The sequence below is a fragment of the Notolepis coatsorum genome (assembly GCF_963971535.1).
Source record: "Notolepis coatsorum genome assembly, chromosome: 17".
In the NCBI taxonomy this organism is placed as follows: Eukaryota; Metazoa; Chordata; class Actinopteri; order Aulopiformes; family Paralepididae; genus Notolepis; species Notolepis coatsorum.
In genome coordinates, this window is record NC_140181.1 from 65,637,027 (window position 1) to 65,656,816 (window position 19,790).

Here is a 19,790-nt window from a genome sequence, read left to right on the forward strand (position 1 = left end):
AAACTTTGATAAAAAAGTTTAAATTTACACTATAGGGCGGCTGATTAGTGTAGAGGTCTAAGCACGGTTACCCAGGTTCTGCACAATCGGCTGTGTTCACGAGTGGGAAGCCGTGGGGTATGAGTCCTGGTCGTTGCAACAGTGACTCCTACTGGTCGGTCGGGCGCCTGTTCAGCAGGGAGGGGATCCAGGGGAGATAGCGTTAATAGCTAATAGCGTGATTGATGACCCCCAGATGATCATCAACATGCCCCCTCTATGGCCTCTATGACGTTAATGTTTTGTAGCCTTTTGAAATAACTCTGTGGCTGAAGTTATTTCAAATGGCAGCCTCTGATAGGAATCCCGCCCCAAATAGAGTATTAAATCGACACCGATTTTGAGCTGGGCTCATCCAACCTCACTTGCCAAAATCCACTGGCAAGTATCCAATTTAGAAAAAAACATTTAGCTCCCACCATTTCACTCATGCGTGTATGGACTGGCTTAGCATTATCCGTGAGAGTAATTGGATGGCCCAAAAGACAACGTCCCAAACCCTCCAAACACATCATCATATTTTTTCACAATGTCCTCACAAGTTTGGACACCTTCAGATTTACATGAGTGTGATTTAGCATACATAAAGATTAATTTAAGGATATTCATCCTTTGTACAGAGGCCAGATTGACACAGGCTTTATCCCCCAACAGAGATTCATAACCCTCAGGTACAACAACCAAGAGTAGATCATGGTGGCTTGTTTTCTTCTAGCCTACACACTCCCTGAGCCTCGGTGTCCAACTTCATAATCACAATCTCAAACCCCACCCTCTTTTCTTGATCCTCCAATCACAACAGTTTTCCTGAGGTAAGCAACAGTATATGATTGGAGGATCAAGATAAGAGGGCGGGGTTTGAGATAGGTCCATTGTGAATATGAAGTTGGACACTGAGGCTCAGGCCAATATAATAAGTATGAGTGATTTTAAAGAGTTGAAACATCAACCATACACCATACATACACGGAAGACAAATGCCATTGAGAGCTTACAATGGTCAACCAATCCAAACCAATCCTTACCTTAGGAAAACAGTTGTTATTGGAGGATCAAGAAAAGAGAGATATATCAATTGTTCCATTGACAAATATTGGGGTAGCCCACATATCATGAGAGACAGTGTTAACCTGAGCATTTGATGCATTCAAGTCATCATCCATTTGTCCTTCGTCATTAGTCCGGCCTTTTTGTCTTGTGTGACGTGTGTTAAGCTGGCATGCATGTCCCTCCTCGTTTAGTAGCTTTGTCTGCTCATGTTCGTCACACTCCACAGTTCCCACAAACAACACATCAGCATCACCATCCTCAATGGCGTGCATATTCTCTCTGATCCATCAGTGTTTGGTAAAACTGTTACATATTTCACCACAGGCAGGACAGTTTCTGGGCTGATGTTCAAGGCCACGTCTGCTGCGACCATAGGGCCTGTCACTTTGTGCTTTATACTGTCTTCGCTCTGTCCGTCCCATTCTGTCCTCGTTCCACCACATCAATAAATAGCGATTTTCCCCTCCAGCCCTGCACGAGTGACAGACGTTGCGCTGGAAGTTTTCATATGTAAATGACATGCTCCGATAGGTGACTCCAGTGTCGGGTTTTTATACTCGGAGCAAAGGCTCCCTCACTTTTCATTCATTGATCCCAAACACATTAAGGCAGACAGGTCAGTGAAATTACAATTTGTGCCTTTAGTCTTAAAGGTGCTGTAAGTGCTTTTGTTAAAATGAATGAATGAATGAATGAATGAAAACTTTATTAACAGATTGCAGAATGGGTACAGTGGCAGTACAGCTCAATACATACAATTGTTAAGGGGATGCAGACCAGAGAAAGACTTTCGTCTTGTTTACACCAGGGTCCCCCATTTCCAATTCATCGTAACATATATGACATACATGACATACAGATAGACAGTACTGCTACATCTATACATTTATGACATACCAGATTTGCAATTACAGTACTGTATTTGTGATACAAAAAGAGTCCAGAAAGAAAAGAGTATATACATTAGGCGTAGAAACTGTACATTGGATTGGGTAGGTGGGGGTGGGACTGTACATTGGAGGTGGTTGGGGGGGGGGGGGGGGGGGTAGGAGTGGGGGGGGGGGGGGGGGGTAGGGGTGGGGGGGGGGGGGGGGGTTGGGTAGGAGGGGTGGGTGGGGACTGTACATTGGAGGTGGTTGGGTGGGTGGGGGGGGGGGGGGTAGGAGGGGTGGGTGGGGGACACTGTACAACTGTACAAACAACACTGTACATTGGATTATTGACAAGACCATACTTGGTAATTTACTGTACATTGGAGGGGGTTGTGTTCGGACATTTACAGGGGCCAGTTTCGAGTTGCAGTCTCCCTTAGGTGTTTTTTGAGAGTGTTTTTGAAAGTGGGTAGTGATTCACATTCCTTTACAGCTTTGGGTAGGGCGTTCCACATTGATGTGGCATAATTGCGAAACGGGTTTAGTCCCTTGTTTGAGCCGAATCTGGGTTTAACATGATTTGTGGAGCTCCCTCTGGTGTTGTGATCGTGGTATTCACTGACCTTTGGGAAGTATTTAGTCATGTACATGGGTACCTTGGTCGTGTAGTGTATCTTGTAGACCAGGCCCATTGCAAGTTGCTGTACTCTGTCGTCTACTCTAAGCCATCCTAGGTTGTCAAAGTGGGCAGGGGTGAGGTGGGTTCTAGGAGTAAGGTCAAGCAGTAGTCTGACCAGTTTGTTTTGAGATGTTTGTAATTTTGTTTTTAGCGCCTTTGAGGTGCTTTGGTACCATGAGGTGCAAGCATAGTCGTAGTACCCTTGAATGAGTGCTCCTGCTAGAGTCTTCAGGGTATTCTTGTTTACCAGTGAGGAGATCCGGTACAAGAAACGAGTTCGTTGGTTGACTTTTTTTATTACATTTATTACATTTATTACCACCATAAAATAGGTGGTCTACATGTTAAAAGAGTAGCTCTACATTATGAATGTTTGGTCAGTAACATGGGTCTCTCAGTCCCTGCACTCTGCAGTAAACAGGGAATACATTTTCTGGTATCCCGTTCCCACTACAGTATATATATCCCTTTCCCCCTCTTAATCTCTGTATTTCTCCCACTTTTCTTCCCTTGGTCCCTCCCCTCCTTGACAGACATGTCAGCTCTCATCTCACTGCGGAAGAGAGCCCAGGGGGAGAAGCCACTGGCCGGGGCCAAGATAGTAGGCTGTACCCACATCACTGCCCAGACAGCCGTGAGTCTCCCGCATTCACTTTAGTGTTTACGTGACTGTGTGTCAACGTCTTTAAGGTCGATGCATAATTGTTGTAATGTAATATGTTTCTATTGTATTGTCTTGTACAATCTCACAAATTAGAATCTTGAGAACTGAACACGCCTTGAAATTTGCATGAACAACCTTAAAACAAAGGTGCACCTCAGTTATAGGTATCAAACTATGGAACTCTTTGCAGAATGATGAAAAGAGTTCTACTAATATATTTCACTTCAAAAGGTTGTGCAAAGAAAAGATACATAGACAGTATAGCACAGTTTAGTATAATATTGCAGTTTAGCGTGTCAGGATGACGTAGCATAGAGTTGCAGTGTAGGCCAGTATGAGTATAGTAATATAGTATATAGCAGCGTAACATAGATTAATAATATATTAAAATATTGTATAATACTGTACCAATATGGTGTAGTATAAATAGTATGATTTAGTTATATTATAATAAAATAGAAATTATATAGTATATAGAAGTATAATACATTATATAAATGTATAGCTGTGTGTGTGTGTGTGTGTGTGTGTGTGTGTGTGTGTGTGTGTGTGTGTGTGTGTGTGTGTGTGTGTGTGTGTGTGTGTGTGTGTGTGTGTGTGTGTAAATGAATGAACGTAAATATGTAGTTTGACTGATAGATACACAAAATGGGTTTATTTATGTTGATTTAATTTGGTTGTGTTGATGTTTCCATTTTTGCAAAATGGGTATATTCTGTTTGGTTTTACGCAATAAGTCTATCGGTGTGTTGTGTGTGTGTAGGGGCAGGTATATATAAGAATTTTTCTTCTTCCTGTTCCTTTCGGCCATGGGATTTGGTGAATTATATGAATATGTACTGTTGTTGTAATTCCATGTACGAATAAATAAATGATGATGATGATGAAATGATGCAAAAAAGTTGCAATAACTTGCCTTATAGGGACTGCTACTTTATCATTTCGTTGAGCTGTAATTAACAAAAAACACAATGATTCAATGTCCCCGATGGTGGCCACATTCAAACTAATTTACTCTCAGTAACTGTCAAACTAAATTAATGTGTGCAAAACAGTTAAGAGTTTTTTATTTCTGTCGTGTGGCGTTAGGTTCTGATCGAGACCCTGGTTGCCCTGGGCGCTCAGTGTCGCTGGACCGCCTGCAACATCTACTCCACTCAGAACGAGGTGGCCGCAGCTTTAGCTGAGATTGGTGAGGGAAGTTCAGGGAACACACTCAGTCAACACACTTGTCCTCTAATGGATCCATTCAGTACACAGTTTGCCCATCTCTCTCTCTCTCCCTCTCTCTCTCCCTCTCCCTCTCTCTCTCTCTCTCTCTGTGTCTGTCCGCCTCATTTCCCATAGGAGTGCCCGTGTTTGCGTGGAAGGGCGAGTCGGAGGATGACTTCTGGTGGTGTATCGACCGCTGTGTCAACACAGAAGGCTGGCAGGCCAACATGGTATCAGCCTGACACCCTCTTGATACACCTGGCACCCATCGTACACTCCACCGCCACAGAGTGGCACTTTATTCACTTGTTTCACACTCCCCTGCCAAATAGTTTTAACTGATGCAATGGGTTGGAAGCACCCATTCAGTGCAATGTTGAAACGTAGCTACAGAAATAGCACTTGAATGCATGAGTAGTTTATGAATGAATGGTTTATTTCAAACAATATAAAATTAAAAAAAATAACAATGAAAAAAGATAATTGTCTGTGAAAAGAATTAAGTGAAATAAAACTTCACACTTGAAATAGCACTTAGCACCCAAAAAAAGGATCTAAATTAAAAGCAGAACACTATCCTAATTACGTATGTTTAACTGACATCGTTTTTTGCCACTGTAGGTTCTGTGTTTGGAAATATATGGCTGTGAAGCCCCATCCTGTCTTTCAAATCAAGATGGCATCCAAATTAATTAATTAACAAATAGACGTGTTTCTCGTCCACGTCAGACTCAGTGTGCGCGTGCATCAAGGAGGCAAACAGGAACGTAATCCTGGTCAGAACAACATGGCAGACTACAATATATTTGCATTTGTTAGCCATGCTAGCGATCTAAACAATCAATCCATGCTAAAGTTAGCTATGTAAGAGGTGAAAGACAAAATTACATCCAGCTGTTTTCCGTTTGAAACAGATTTATTCAGGGGAGTTTCATGGTTTCTCCATAGAACCCCATTGTACTTTCTTTAGCGCCACAGCTCAACGCAGGTAGGGGGCAACTCAGTCACGTGATTCAGCGGGTATTGCTGATTTACAAACAAGAAACCCGTCTATTGTGGAGGTTGGCTTTTAACACGGTTGTGCCTGCTGGGTGTTCCTCTCAGATCCTGGATGATGGGGGGGACCTGACCCACTGGGTGTATAAGAAGTACCCGAGCGTCTTCAAAAAGGCCCAGGGCATCGTGGAGGAGAGCGTGACTGGAGTGCACAGGTTAGCCTGGACCGGGACTGGTTCATTAACACTTTCATTGCCAGCCATGCGGTGCACCTTACCCCCCTTGAATGCCAGCGTCCACTTCAATGATAGAGCTCTCATATTTGCAAACGCATAAACTATGTCTTAAATTATGTGTCTAATCTGGCCGTCGCTTATCAATGACTTATTTGCAGTCAACATTGTCGAGACGGATTGTATTTTTGTTAGGGATTGTTAGCAGAGGGCCCAGGCGCAAACAGATACGAGGGAGAGGTAAAGGTAGATTGTCAAAAATGAGCACTGCTCCTTTAATTCGAACACTTCGAGCCAGGGGTGAAGTGTAACAAAAATACTTCCAAGGCAGTAGCAAAACAAAACAAGGTATAGCTCAGCTAAGACAGGCAGAGGGCAAAATACAAAACAAAGAATAATCTCATAAAGAGAGCAAGTCCAAAAACACAACACTAAATGACACTGGGAAACTTACTATGAACACAGGAGAACAGCACATGAAACAGGGACGAGGATATCAAACATGGAACCGAAACAATGAACCGACAATAAGAGTAGGGAACACACACCAGATATAGGGGAAACAATTAACACTAGAGACAGCAGGGCAATTAGCAAAACGAGACACACATGAGGGAAGGGCAGAACTAACAGGGCTACAGGAAAACAAACCAGATCAAACACAATGGGGAATATAAACAGGGAAGCACACAGAACTAACTACACAAGAAAAGAACACTAGACAGAGTAAACAAAACATACAAGGAACTAATAAATAATTACAAAGGGAACGAGACTAAAGACAGAACACAGTTAAACAACACAGGAGACAATAAAAACGCCAAGAGTATAAGAATGTCCAAAGGTGGGGGCTGTTGAGGAGAGTAGGAGGCAGGGAAAAGTTCCTGCAAGGGTGGGGGCTGTTGAGGAGAGTAGACAGGGAAAAAGGGTCCAGGGACTGGCGAATCCTCACAGTACCCCCCCCTCCACAGACGGCTCCCAGACGTCAAAAGGGACCGTCCGGGAACGGGCAGGACAGGGGGCCGGGAGAACACAGGGAGAGTCCGGGGAAAAAAAAAGTCAGGACGGACAAGGCCGGGACGAGCGACACCGGGGCAGGGGAGCGGTGACAGGAACCCAGGAGGGGCACAGGAGAAACGGGGCAGAGGAACGGGGCCGGAGAGGGGAGAACGGGGCACGGGATCAGGAGGACCGGAGACGGGGACAGAGGCCAGGAGAGGGGGGCTAGAGATGGGAACAGGGACAGGGACACGGTGAGGGGGTCGAGGGGAACTGGTAGCAGGGACAGAGGGCCGATGAGGGGGTCGAGGGGAACCGGTAGCAGGGACAGAGGGCCGATGAGGGGGTCGAGGGGAACTGAAGCAAAGGGGCGAGGGTGACAGGCCCGGAGTAGGACCCCAGGCAGGGGCTCCTCCAAGCGCCGGACTCGGGACCGGACCAGACGAGCCGGAGCAGAGGTGCGAAGGCGACGACCTCGGAGCAGGACCCCCGACGGGGACCACCCCAGGCGCAGACCTTGGTACCGGGCGCAGAACCCCGGATGGGGGTCTCTGCAGATGACGATCACGGCGTAGACCACGGAGTCGGACTGGACCAGAAGAGGAGTCGGGACCAGATGAAGAGCCGGGACCAGACGACGAACCGGGACCAGATGAGGAGATGGGACCAGACGACGAGATGGGACCAGATGACGAGCCGGGACCAGATGACGAGCCTGGACATGAGGAGACGGGACCAGATGAGGAGACGGGACCAGATGACTCTCCAGGTGCAGATCGACCTCGGTGCAGACCTCGGCGTTGACCACGGCGCAGGGCTGGACCAGACGACTCTCCAGGTGCAGATCGACCTCGGTGCAGACCACGGCGTAGACCACGGGGCAGGGCTGGACCAGACCAGGAGCCGGGACCAGGAGACCTCCCGGGGACAGGAGCACGACCCGGACTAGACGTCAGGGTCTTCCCGGGAGCCGGAGGAACAGGGGCAGCTAGAGCTGCTCTAGCAGGGGCTAAACTGGCAGTAGAGACTGGGTTAGCTACCTGGGTAAAGCTAGCTGCTAGGGCTACACTAGCGGGGGCTAGGCTGGCAGTAGCGGCTGGGTTAGCTGCCCTGGCAGTGCTAGCTGCAGGGCCTGTACTAGCTGCGGAGGGTGCACTAGCCGAGAGGGTTCGAGTGCTAGCTGTAGGTGCTACACTAGCCGGCGAGGCTAAGGCGCTAGCAGCAGGGGCTCTAGCGGACGCGACTGAGATGCTAGCAGCAGGGGCTCTAGCAGACGAGGCTGAGGAGCTAGCAGCAGAGGCTACATTAGCATTCCGGAGTAAGCTAGCAGGGGCTGAGCTAGCAGTGGGGGCTGTGCGAGTAGCCTGGGCTGAACTAGCTGACAGGGCTACTCTAGCAGCTGAGACCATGCTTGTCTTCTTAGCCTTGCTAGCCTTCTGAGACCTGCTAGCTGTCCGTGCAACGCTAGCAGACGGGGCTAAAGTGTTAGTCGGAGTAACATGGGTATAACCCATCCTGATAACTGTTCTAGCAGGATAGTAAACACTGGCTGGAGGGCCAGACCAAGGAACGGAGACCAGAGAAACAGGGGCCATAGGGAACGAGCTAGCTGACGGGGCAGTCCTAGCTGTTGAGGCCTTGTTAGCTGCAGAGGCTAAGCTATCAGACGGGGCTGGACTAGCTGTAGGGAACAGGCTAGCTGACGAAGCTACAAGGGCTAGGCTAACCACAGGGGCAGGGTTAGCCATCGGGCCAGTGCTAGCTGCCTGAGCAGTGAGAGCTGCGGGGCCTAAGCTAGCCTTCCTAGATCTTCTAGCTCGCCGTGACTCGGTAGCAGTAGGAGCTAACGGGGTAGCTGTCGAGGCTACAAGGGCTAGGCTAACCACAGGGGCAGGGTTAGCTATAAGGCCAGTGCTAGCTGCCTGAGAAGTGAGAGCTGCGGGGCCTAAGCTAACTGCTACACACACCGTGGGTCTAGCAGACAGGGCTGAGGTGCTAGCAGTAGGTACCCTAGCAGTTGAGGCTATGCTGGTGGTAGAGGCCTTACCAGCAGTAGGGGCTTGACTGGAGGCTGGAGGCTGGTATAGGCACTTGATCCAGTGTCTGCCATACTCCTCCAGCTGTGGGGCCAGCTCAGGGTGCCACTCCCTGAGAGAATAGAGCAGACGCAAAACCTCCTTCCTCTCCTCCAAGGAGGAGGAAGGTACATCCCCCAGTCTGAACGCCTCCAAGGCGCTCAAAGCCTCCCTTGTTCTGTTCGCTGGGTCCAGACATGGTCGGTTCATTCTGTTAGGGATTGTTAGCAGAGGGCCCAGGCGCAAACAGATACGAGGGAGAGGTAAAGGTAGATTGTCAAAAATGAGCACTGCTCCTTTAATTCGAACACTTCGAGCCAGGGGTGAAGTGTAACAAAAATACTTCCAAGGCAGTAGCAAAACAAAACAAGGTATAGCTCAGCTAAAACAGGCAGAGGGCAAAATACAAAACAAAGAATAATCTCATAAAGAGAGCAAGTCCAAAAACACAACACTAAATGACACTGGGAAACTTACTATGAACACAGGAGAACAGCACATGAAACAGGGACGAGGATATCAAACATGGAACCGAAACAATGAACCAACAATAAGAGTAGGGAACACACACCAGATATAGGGGAAACAATTAACACTAGAGAGACAGCAGGGCAATTAGCAAAACGAGACACACATGAGGGAAGGGCAGAACTAACAGGGCTACAGGAAAACAACCAGATCAAACACAATGGGGAATATAAACAGGGAAGCACACAGAACTAACTACACAAGAAAAGAACACTAGACAGAGTAAACAAAACATACAAGGAACTAATAAATAATTACAAAGGGAACGAGACTAAAGACAGAACACAGTTAAACAACACAGGAGACAATAAAAACGCCAAGAGTATAAGAATGTCCAAAGGTGGGGGCTGTTGAGGAGAGTAGGAGGCAGGGAAAAGTTCCTGCAAGGGTGGGGGCTGTTGAGGAGAGTAGACAGGGGAAAAGGGTCCAGGGACTGGCGAATCCTCACAATTTTAATCAGTTCATTTCCGTTTTATACCATTTTGAAAAACGCTAGTTTTTTTTTAAAGTTTCAGGAAAATATAAAGATTCTGTGATAATCGCCCTTTACTGGAATATTCTGGAATACACAAAAAACTAGGGATGCCCCGATCACGTTTTTTGCCACCGATACCGATCACCGATCGTCTTGAGCCATATCGGCCGATACCGATCCGATACCGATCGTTTTTGGTTTTATATTAAAAAATATATATATACTTTTTTTATTAAATTTTTTATAAAATATATATATTATATAATTATACTTGTAGTTATATTATCTGCGAGACATCGCCACCACGCAACAAGTCAAAATGCTCGCTATCTCCACTGTCTGTGTGTATACTCTGCTTTGGTCAAATCACATTCAGCATGCCCTCAGCAGGGACTGCGGCTCTGCAGATATACCCTACTCCCTCAGCTAGCCCCGTTCGTGACTGAGATGCAAGCCGGGGCTTGAATACGCATCGAATCAATGTTATAAGACATTGATATCAGGAGCTATCTGTAGCTACTGCTAGCCGGCTAGATAACGTTAAGACAACGCCTCAGTGAACTATTTAGTTTAATGGGACATTTCGTTTTGAACAGTGAGCTAACGTGAGCTAACGTGAGCTAACAGAGGTATCAACATGCACTACTAGACTATTGCTGGAGCATTTGTTGATATCAGGAGCTATCAGTAGCTAGCCGGCTATATACCGTTAGACAATGCCTCATGTATTAACACTTTGATTGCCGGAAAACGCTTTTTCACGTCATTCAGAGCCATGCTAAAGGTGCCGAGGACGCCGTAACTCGTCTTTGATATCAATATTTCAAAAATCTGTGATCGAAATCATATTTTCTTTCCGGAGCCCTGAGATGTGCTGGTGGGCTCCCACCAACTGTCTAACGGTTCGAGAGCGCCATCTGGTGGCCGATCGGCAGATCGGCCAAGAGGGAGGGGCGCCCCAAACAGGAAGTGCTCATCCATATGAGCTCCGGGCACTCGCGTCCGGTAGCCGGACTCCATCTCAACACACTGGATGATCAATCGCTCGCCCTAACTCAATAAACAACGTTATTTGGACGTATATAGTATTATACAAGCTGGAAATGGTTCATCAGGATAAACACCCCATAATCGAAAACGGTCTACACCACGCTGATCGTCCAACGGCGCGAGGAAGATCCGGTAAGATTCAGCGTTATTTTTGAACGTGTTCCATATAAACTGTTATGATGAAATATGACCCACACTAGATGAATGATATAACGCTGCCCACGGAATTATAAACGATCCCCCGCCCATCCGGTCATCATCAGATCATACGTAGATCATTCTAGAGGTACGTCCAATTGAAAATTTTTATATCGCCCCGATTGCCATCAAACTGTATTTCATCATCAATATAATGCATTTGGGGCTATAGATCACGTTCTGGAGAAAGCTGCAGAAAGAGATGAAAACATACTTATACATTAGACCATACTTTACTATGAATATGTGAATGAAAAAGTTTAACGTTGCTACACAATGAACAATACATATAGGACTTTGAATGGGCCCTAATAATGGCAATGTAGCAATAGAATTTAAAAAGTTATAGCCATGCAAAGAAGGGGTACTTCTCCATAGACAAATAGAGCTGGCAATCTATGGTATATCATGAATTTAACCCATGGCAATCAAAGTGTTAAACTAAAAGTGAATAGTTGACTGGGTCATTCTGTTTAAACAGTAACGATAGCTAGGTAGCTAACGTTAGCTCACGGTCCCTGCACCAGACTATAGCAGAGGAGCCTCCTCTGTGTTTACACGGGTAAGGGAGGGGCAGGAGGAGGAGGAGGAGCGGCAGTTTGCAGCTCTGTGTGTCTGAGAGCGAGTGAGATCTCAGCTAAGAATTGGATCATGTTTTTCGATCGGTTTTCACGATCTGCGAAAATAAAGCATTATCGGAATTCACAGATCTCATATTTATACTGAATATCGGCCGATACCGATCGCTGGCCGATCGATCGGGCATCCCTACAAAAAACGTTGTCATTTTTCGGCCTATTTATGAATCGTTTTCAAATAAACGCTAGATTATCGATAGTATATGTGTACTTATGCACGCTATAATCGATTATCTCATTTCCTGATCAGCACACACACACACACACACACACACACACATAGGGCACACGTTGATATCTCTGTGAAAAAAGCTCTGATTATCCTAAGACTGGTAAAATAGATTCCTTACCTCAGATCAGATGTTCTCCAAAAAGATTATTCCAATTCCTGATCGCCATTCCAAATATCGATCGCGTTTATTGATCCAACGCTGGGTACTGGAAATATGTATTCCACGCTGTTCTGGGGCTCGGCAATGAATCTCGGGTGACTTGCCTGAGAAGTGTGGAAGCAGGATTTTTTCCCCCATGTGTTTCATTCAATCCATTCCAAAGGGGTGCAGTATCACAGGGAGAGACGATAGGGGGCGGTATTTTCCCAATGGAGCTCAGAGAGAGTTTGCAGCACTAACGTGAGGCTAGATTGATGAAATATGAATTCAAATCACAAAAAGAAAAAAAACGAGATCTCTCGTCGCTGGCAATGAATGGTCAGCATGAACAAACGAGCTATCTCGTCGTTGGCATTGAAAGTGTTAATAGAGTTACAACTGAACTGAACTGAAACTGAGATGAGATGGACACCAATTTCACCCGGATCACATAGAACAGTTGCTGATGTTGGGAATGATCATCTGAAAAGTTATATACAGCATATTTACATTTATATCTTTATATTTACTGCATATATAAACCCATATTTGTCTGAATATAGCTGCATATAACCCCTCTATATACTTGCTTGAACATCTGCATAACCCATAGCTCTGTATGATAGCATGTACAATAATGCTGTATATATATATATTTATTCTCACCGGATATATATCTATCCTCCTGTCTGTACTTACCTGTACATAGTCCTTTACTATATCTATATCTGTACATATCCTACTCTTACTAGTTACGCTGCTGGCCAGTAGTAGTCATACTTTCTTTATTTATTATACTACAACTCTGTACATATAGTCTATTTGCCAACACAATGAACCCGGAAATTTTGGAACCACCAAACTTTTATGATAGATATGGATAGTATGGGTCACCAGCACTTAGAAACTGCCGGATGCTAAGTTGTACATGTTGGGAAACCTTTTTATTTGCATAATTAGCCACATTTGCATAATCACCTAAATGGACAAATCTCTGAAACTACTTGATCAATTTCAACAATGTTGGAGTGGTTTTGGGGGTTATTCGGGATGCTGAATCCATTTATGAGTTTCGGAATTGCAATATTTACTGGAATTTAATTTCAATTTCAATTTCAATTAACCAATTTTCAATTTCAAGAGAAATTCTACTGAATAATATTATGGGGAAACTTACTCCTTGCTTACAAGTCTTGGTTATCATAGACTCAGGTCTACTGTAAGCTTTAAGTCCCACATTAACAAGGTGACAAAAACATAATTCTTCCACCTTAGAAACAAAGCTAAAGTACAACCATTTATAAATCAAAAGGATGCTGAAAAACGGATCCATGCCTTTATTCCAAGCCGACTGAAGAAAATACTTCAGCTTATTCAACTCTCAGCTAGGCTATTACACTGGCTTCCGGTAACATTTAGAATTGATTTGAAGGCCTCCTCCTTATGTACAAAGCCCTAAATGGAACCAGACCAAGCTATATTGGCAATTTTCTTGTCAACTACATGCCCCCAAGAACACTACGATCATCTACTTCTATCATCTTGTATTTTTATTTTCTGCATTGCATTTATTCTGTCTATTTTATGCTCATTTGATGTATTCTAGTGTATTTTATGCTGTGAAGCACTTTGGGCTGCAATTATTGTATGGAATTTGTACAAATAACGTTTATTATTATTATTGCCATCCTTAGAGTTATTTGCTACCTCTATCTAGCAGGGCAAAAATTATTTGAAATGGTTTTGTTAACCCTCCTGTTATCCTCAAATTGACTTTACACTCTTTATCCTTAGGGACATTTTGACCCCAGCAGTTTAAACCTCCAGAAAATGATCATAATCAAAAGTGTTACCCAAATGTATGTTTCAGGTGCTTCATGTTACTTTGTTGATTACCTAAATAACCATTTAAATAAAACATTACCCCTACTCCCCCCACCCACCCAATTATACATACATAATATATATTATGTTGTTCAAGTGGGGAGTGGGCCCATGATAACTTTCCGTTTTTGGAAAGTAACGTGTCTGCTTGTGGTTGGGAGACAACAGGAGCATTCTTCACTGGCAGAAAACTTTTTCTTCAAGGTAATTTTCAAATTAGAGTTTAGAAGGCTGCTATGTAAGCTATGTTTGCTCCTCCCCTATGTTGCGTAAAGTTTAGGTAGTCAAAAATAACAATAAAAATACAGTCCGGGATATACATTCTAAAATATATACATTCTAAAATATACAGACAAAAATATACAGTAAAATTTACAGTAATAAATGTAGAATTTTTTTTAATACATTTTTTTAAGTGAATGTAAAAATAAGAAGTCAAAAGTCCAGGAAGATTACCAGAGTTTGTACTGTCACTCTGTGGTGAGGCAGTGAGGCACAGTGATGCGTTGTATACTCTGATGGTTGTTGGAATTAAGGACTTCCTGTGCCGTTCAGTGTTGCATCTAGGGAGTCTTAGTCTAACACTGAACATGCTCCTTCTATCAGCCAAGTCTGTGTATAGCGTGTGGGAGGGGTTGTCCATGATGGCGTGGAGCTTTCTTCCTCTCTGACAGAGGAAGAGTCTAGCTCCACTCCCACCATGTTACTGGCCTTCCTGACCAGCTTATTTGTCACATATAAGGTACATGTACATTACAGTGAAATGCTTGGTTCTGTATGAGCCCCCTGCGATTGTGCTTCAGACAGTAAAAAAGTAAAAAAAATAAAGACCAAACACTATACAAAATATACAAACTAGTACAAGTACACAATGTAAACAAATGCAAAGATGAGTTAGAGAGGTAGTGCAAATCTTTTACTAATAAATAGATACAATATGGTGTAGTGTTAAAAAGTGTTTAAAGTGAATGTTAAAGGTGAGTGTTATTCCATACACAATGGAATATGTATCTTGATACGATAGAGGGCACACATTGTGAAAACAGAACAATTTACCGCCTAATAGAGGCCTTGCACAGAGTGTTTAGAATGCCCATTTCTCCTTGTTAGGGACCAAGCAGTGAGACAATGAGGAAACAGGAGTTGTAGATGAAAACTGGGTTTTTATTTACCCACAAGGTGCAAAAACATTGCAAACCAAGAATTTGATAACTAGGCCTATAGAAGGAGGCCAAAAGGAACGTAATAATCCTGGTCAGAACAATGGGGCAGACTGTATAGAGAGGATACTTTGTAGGACATGACCTCGAGAACATTTGAAACTGTTTGGGGAGATATTTCACACAGACACAACCAGGAATGAGGAAGATATGGATAGTGGTTTACCATTGTATCTCTTTGTTCCTGGATTGTAGCCAGCTCTTCATAACAACTCATCAACAATAGTCTTCCGGGATTCTGAAATCGGGGAGGAGATAGCTGGGGGAGCAAATGAATGAATGTGGATGAGAGCCGTGATGTAAGTGATTGCAGCTACGGCTGTGGGGGTGCTGGAGACATGATCGAATAGACTTTTATGCGCCTGAATCTCCTGAACACGGCGCGACCCATTCCTAATTGATCAGAACTAAATCGGCAGAGAAAAAGCCCATTTTTAAGCACCTATTGCACATGCGCAGATTGCCCACGGATTGTGACGCCACGCACACCCGCCCTGGACTGTTCCATCAGAGGGGGGAGCTTCGGTGGTAGTGTGAGTGACTACAGACCACTGCACTTAAATATAAACATTAGTCTACCTGGAGACTCAATGAGGTAATTGTAGATGTCGCCATAAGACGCGTCTGGCCATTTAGTGGGATCATTGTTTCATTATCCTGTTCGGCTGAAAGGACACTGGCCACCGAAGCTCGCCCCTCTGATGGAACAGTCCAGGGCGGGTGTGCGTGGCGTCACAATCCGTGGGCAATCTGCGCATGTGCATGGGGAATAGGTGCTTAAAAATGGGCTTTTTCTCTGCCGATTTAGTTATGATCAATTAGGAATGCAACCACTTACATCACGGCTCTCATCCACATTCATTCATTTGCTCCCCCCGCAATCTCCTCCCCGATTTCAATGTAACGCGGAAGTGTAGTGGTCTATTAGGCGCTCTACAAAATAAAGTTATTATTATTATTATCATTCTGTTTACAATTGAACATTCCATGAAAATTATCTATAAATTCTACATCTTCTGAAACATTTATAAACAGAAAATTCATAAAAAATGGCACCAAAATTTGGTAAATTCCAGTAAATATTGCAATTTTGAAAAAAAATCTTCTCTTAAGTATCATAACTGGATTCAGTATCCCGAATAACCCCCAAAACAACTCCAACATTGTTGAAATTGATCAAGTAGTTTCTGAGATTTGGCCATTTAGGTGATTATGCAAATAAAAAAAGTTGCCCAACATTTACAACTTAGCATCCGGCAGTTTCTGAGTGCTGGGGACCCGTACTATCCATATCCATCATAAAACTTTGGTCGTTCCGAAATTTTCGGGTTCTCAATGGGGCTCTATGGGATGGCAAATAGACTCAGTAGTACTAATTTGTATTTATACCCAGTTTAATCACCTGTACACATTGTATATTGCCGTTGCTACATTACTGTTACATTTGTACTCTGGTTGGATGCCAAACTTATTTTCGTTGTACTGTACTTGTGTATAATGACAATACATTTTAATCTAATCTAATCTAAAAAAGGACCTACCTCTGAATTCAAGTTTCAAGTTCAAGTTTCTTTATTAGTTGTCATACAAAAGTACAGAATACTTTTTTTTGTATCCACTTTTTCTCCCATTTTCTATTTTTCTCCCATCCCAATTTCGTATCATCCAATTAAACCCTCCCCTGTCTCGAACGCTGTTTCTTGCCTCCCACAAGCCGGCTGCAATGTGGACTAAGTCATACATAGCACGAGTCCCCTCCGATACTCGAGGTAACAGCAGTCGCATCTTTTCACCTGCGCGGCGCGATCTTTCAGCGTCAGGGGTCTGCGCTTTGGAGGGGCGCCGCCCCCATTGCTTCCTGATTTTACTGCGCAGGCGCACCAACCGACCTGTAGGAGTCGCTGTCCACAACGCCCGATCCCCACCCATCAGTTTACCACCCCCTAATACTGCCAATGTGTATTAGTACGGACGACCAGCTAAACTGAAAGCAATGTGGAGCGCTGGGCTCGAACAGGCGAACCCAGCGTCTCAAGTAGCCACCCAGTACAGAATACTTTTATATAAAATGCTTCTTTCTGTTTTTCTCCAGAGATTGTGCTAGATAAAAATAGATAAGTATAAAATAAGTATAATAAGTATAAAATAGAAGTCAAGTACGTAGACAAAAGTGTTCAATACATATATACAATATACAATGCAGAGTAGAAAAGTAACTGAGTTACAATACAATATACAGTACAATGCAGAAATGGGATGAGGTACAATTTAGGTACAATTTACAGTAAGGTGTAATGAGGTATGAGTTGTAGTGCAATAGTACCAATAAATATAAATAAAATATAAATAAATATAAAGTGTGTTCAGTATCGGTTCATAATATTGATATATCGTGGTACGAAAAGGCCATTCTTCTGATTGGACCAGAGCCCTGCTGAGGAACATAACGGCACACAGCAGCTGGCTATGTCCTGGCTCTCAACAAGGCCAATTAGCCAGGCTCTCTGGAAAGTATAATGTCACCATCTATAAATTCCCTCCTGCTGTGTGTGTCTACATGTGTGTGTGTGTGTGTGTGTCTGTGTGTGTGTGTCTGTCTTCTCAGGTTGTACCAGTTGTCCAAGGCTGGTAAGCTATGTGTCCCTGCCATGAATGTGAATGACTCGGTCACCAAGCAGAAGTTTGACAACCTCTACTGCTGCCGTGAATCCATCCTGGACGGGTGAGGGAGGAGAATGTATTACCTTAACCCTTTCACTACCACACGACAAAGGGTTAACCCTTTCACAACCACCGTCTGTAGTGTGGTAGTGAAAGAGTTAATATAGTCATTGTTTACCACCTATTATTTGAACGTGTTCAAACTGAATTGGATGACGAGCCTCTTTGCCTTACGCCAGCTTGAAGAGGACCACCGACGTGATGTTTGGAGGGAAACAGGTGGTGGTGTGTGGTTATGGAGAGGTGAGTCGTTCTTCTGAATTCAATGAGGTTCTCGCTTCTTATTTCTGTTTGGGCGATAGGAACAGGATTTCTGCGTTCCTTAGACTCTTTTATCTATGGTATTGTACTGTTTTTCTCTGATCTGTAGGTGGGGAAGGGCTGTTGCACCGCTCTGAAGGCCCTTGGAGCCATTGTGTGCATCACAGAGATCGACCCCATCTGCGCCCTGCAAGGGTGGTGCGTGACTAACCAGTACTCCACGCAGAATCCATTAATGAATCAATGTACTGCCCTGGTTTTCCTCCAATCTGCTTAATTGGGGAAATCGCACTGACAGTGGTGATTTTCACAGGTCGCTCTGCCAATAGGAATTATCTTACTGTCCCGAATAATAAATGAATAAACGGAAATGTGTCATTTCAGCATGGATGGCTTCAGAGTGGTCAAGCTGAATGAGGTCATTCGCCAGATGGACGTGGTGATAACCTGCACTGGTAAGCCGCCCGTGCCATGGCATCTATTTAATTATGCCTTGATAAGCGTGAAAATCTATGCCTTGTTTAATTTCTTTATACTCTGCTTAATGTCACAACTCACTCATTCATTAACCCACCGAAAAGTGTCATGCAATTGAGGCAATGCACTGATACCAGAACAGAACCTCACTTCTAAATTCATTCAATCTTTATTTAATCTTGAAAGATCATTGAGAGCAAGCTCTCATTTACAACGACATTGAGATGTACAGTACAATACAAAAACAATATAGAAACAGAAAGGTCAATCAATGAAACTATTTAAATTAATTAAAACAACTACAGACTGAGTTGAAATGGTTGGCTATTGTAGATTTAAACTGACCAATGGATACTAAAGTATTGAGTTTTAAAGTGCTTTGCAAAACATTCCACGTGTGGGGCGCACAGAAGCTAAAAGCAGATTTTCCTAATTCAGTACAAATTCTGGGGACCTTAAGCGTAAGTCAATCACCAGAGCGAGTATGATAAGGTCCAGAGTTCCAATCCAGCAATGAAGTGATGTAGGGTGGAAGATCATCAATGGCTTTAAACAGATGCCAGTGCAAGTCATATCTCTCTGCCAGAGAGGACCACCCAACCTTATCATAAAGGATACAATGATGGGTACCATAACTGTCACCGGTGATAAACCTAAGGGCAGAATGATATACAGAATCCAAAGGCTTTAGAGTGGAAGCAGCAGCATGTCTATAAAATACGTCTCCATAATCCAAAACAGAACAGAAAAATAGCTTCAATGACCCTCCTTCTGCTAAGCATAGGAAAATAGGTTTTGCTTCTGTACAAAAAGTCAACCTTCTGTTGCAGTTTACTTGCAAGGTTATCTCTACATGGCATTTAAATGTACATTTCCCAAGCCAGATGCCAAGATATTCATAATTATTAAAAAAAATTGCTGAACTCATTCAGCTATTTTTCATCTTTTAAAAAACCTGAATTGCCATCACTTCATTTTAAAAACAGATCTGTGTTTCTTTTCTTTTCCCATTCAGGTAATAAGAATATCGTTACCAGGGAGCAGCTGGACCGAATGAAGAACGGCTGCATAGTTTGCAATATGGGACATTCCAATACCGAGATCGATGTGGTAGGCAATGCCGAGGCACACGTTCAGATCTGTGCGAG

At 43.9% G+C, this 19,790-nt stretch overlaps 1 protein-coding gene across 3 annotated transcripts in view; it reads left to right on the forward strand.

Moving 5' to 3' along the window:
• The window catches only part of ahcyl1 (adenosylhomocysteinase-like 1), a gene marked incomplete at its 3' end in the record, with an annotated part of 68,877 nt that overhangs the window by 35,557 nt on the left and 13,530 nt on the right, over window positions 1–19,790 (forward strand). For all 3 annotated transcript variants that reach the window (XM_084333761.1, XM_084333762.1, XM_084333763.1), the window contains exons 4-12: window positions 3,174–3,274; window positions 4,394–4,496; window positions 4,652–4,746; window positions 5,621–5,727; window positions 17,789–17,905; window positions 18,084–18,147; window positions 18,275–18,363; window positions 18,550–18,620; window positions 19,658–19,752. In XM_084333761.1, the coding sequence (XP_084189887.1) occupies window positions 3,174–3,274; window positions 4,394–4,496; window positions 4,652–4,746; window positions 5,621–5,727; window positions 17,789–17,905; window positions 18,084–18,147; window positions 18,275–18,363; window positions 18,550–18,620; window positions 19,658–19,752 (842 nt within the window). The remainder of the gene's footprint in view (window positions 1–3,173; window positions 3,275–4,393; window positions 4,497–4,651; window positions 4,747–5,620; window positions 5,728–17,788; window positions 17,906–18,083; window positions 18,148–18,274; window positions 18,364–18,549; window positions 18,621–19,657; window positions 19,753–19,790) is intronic.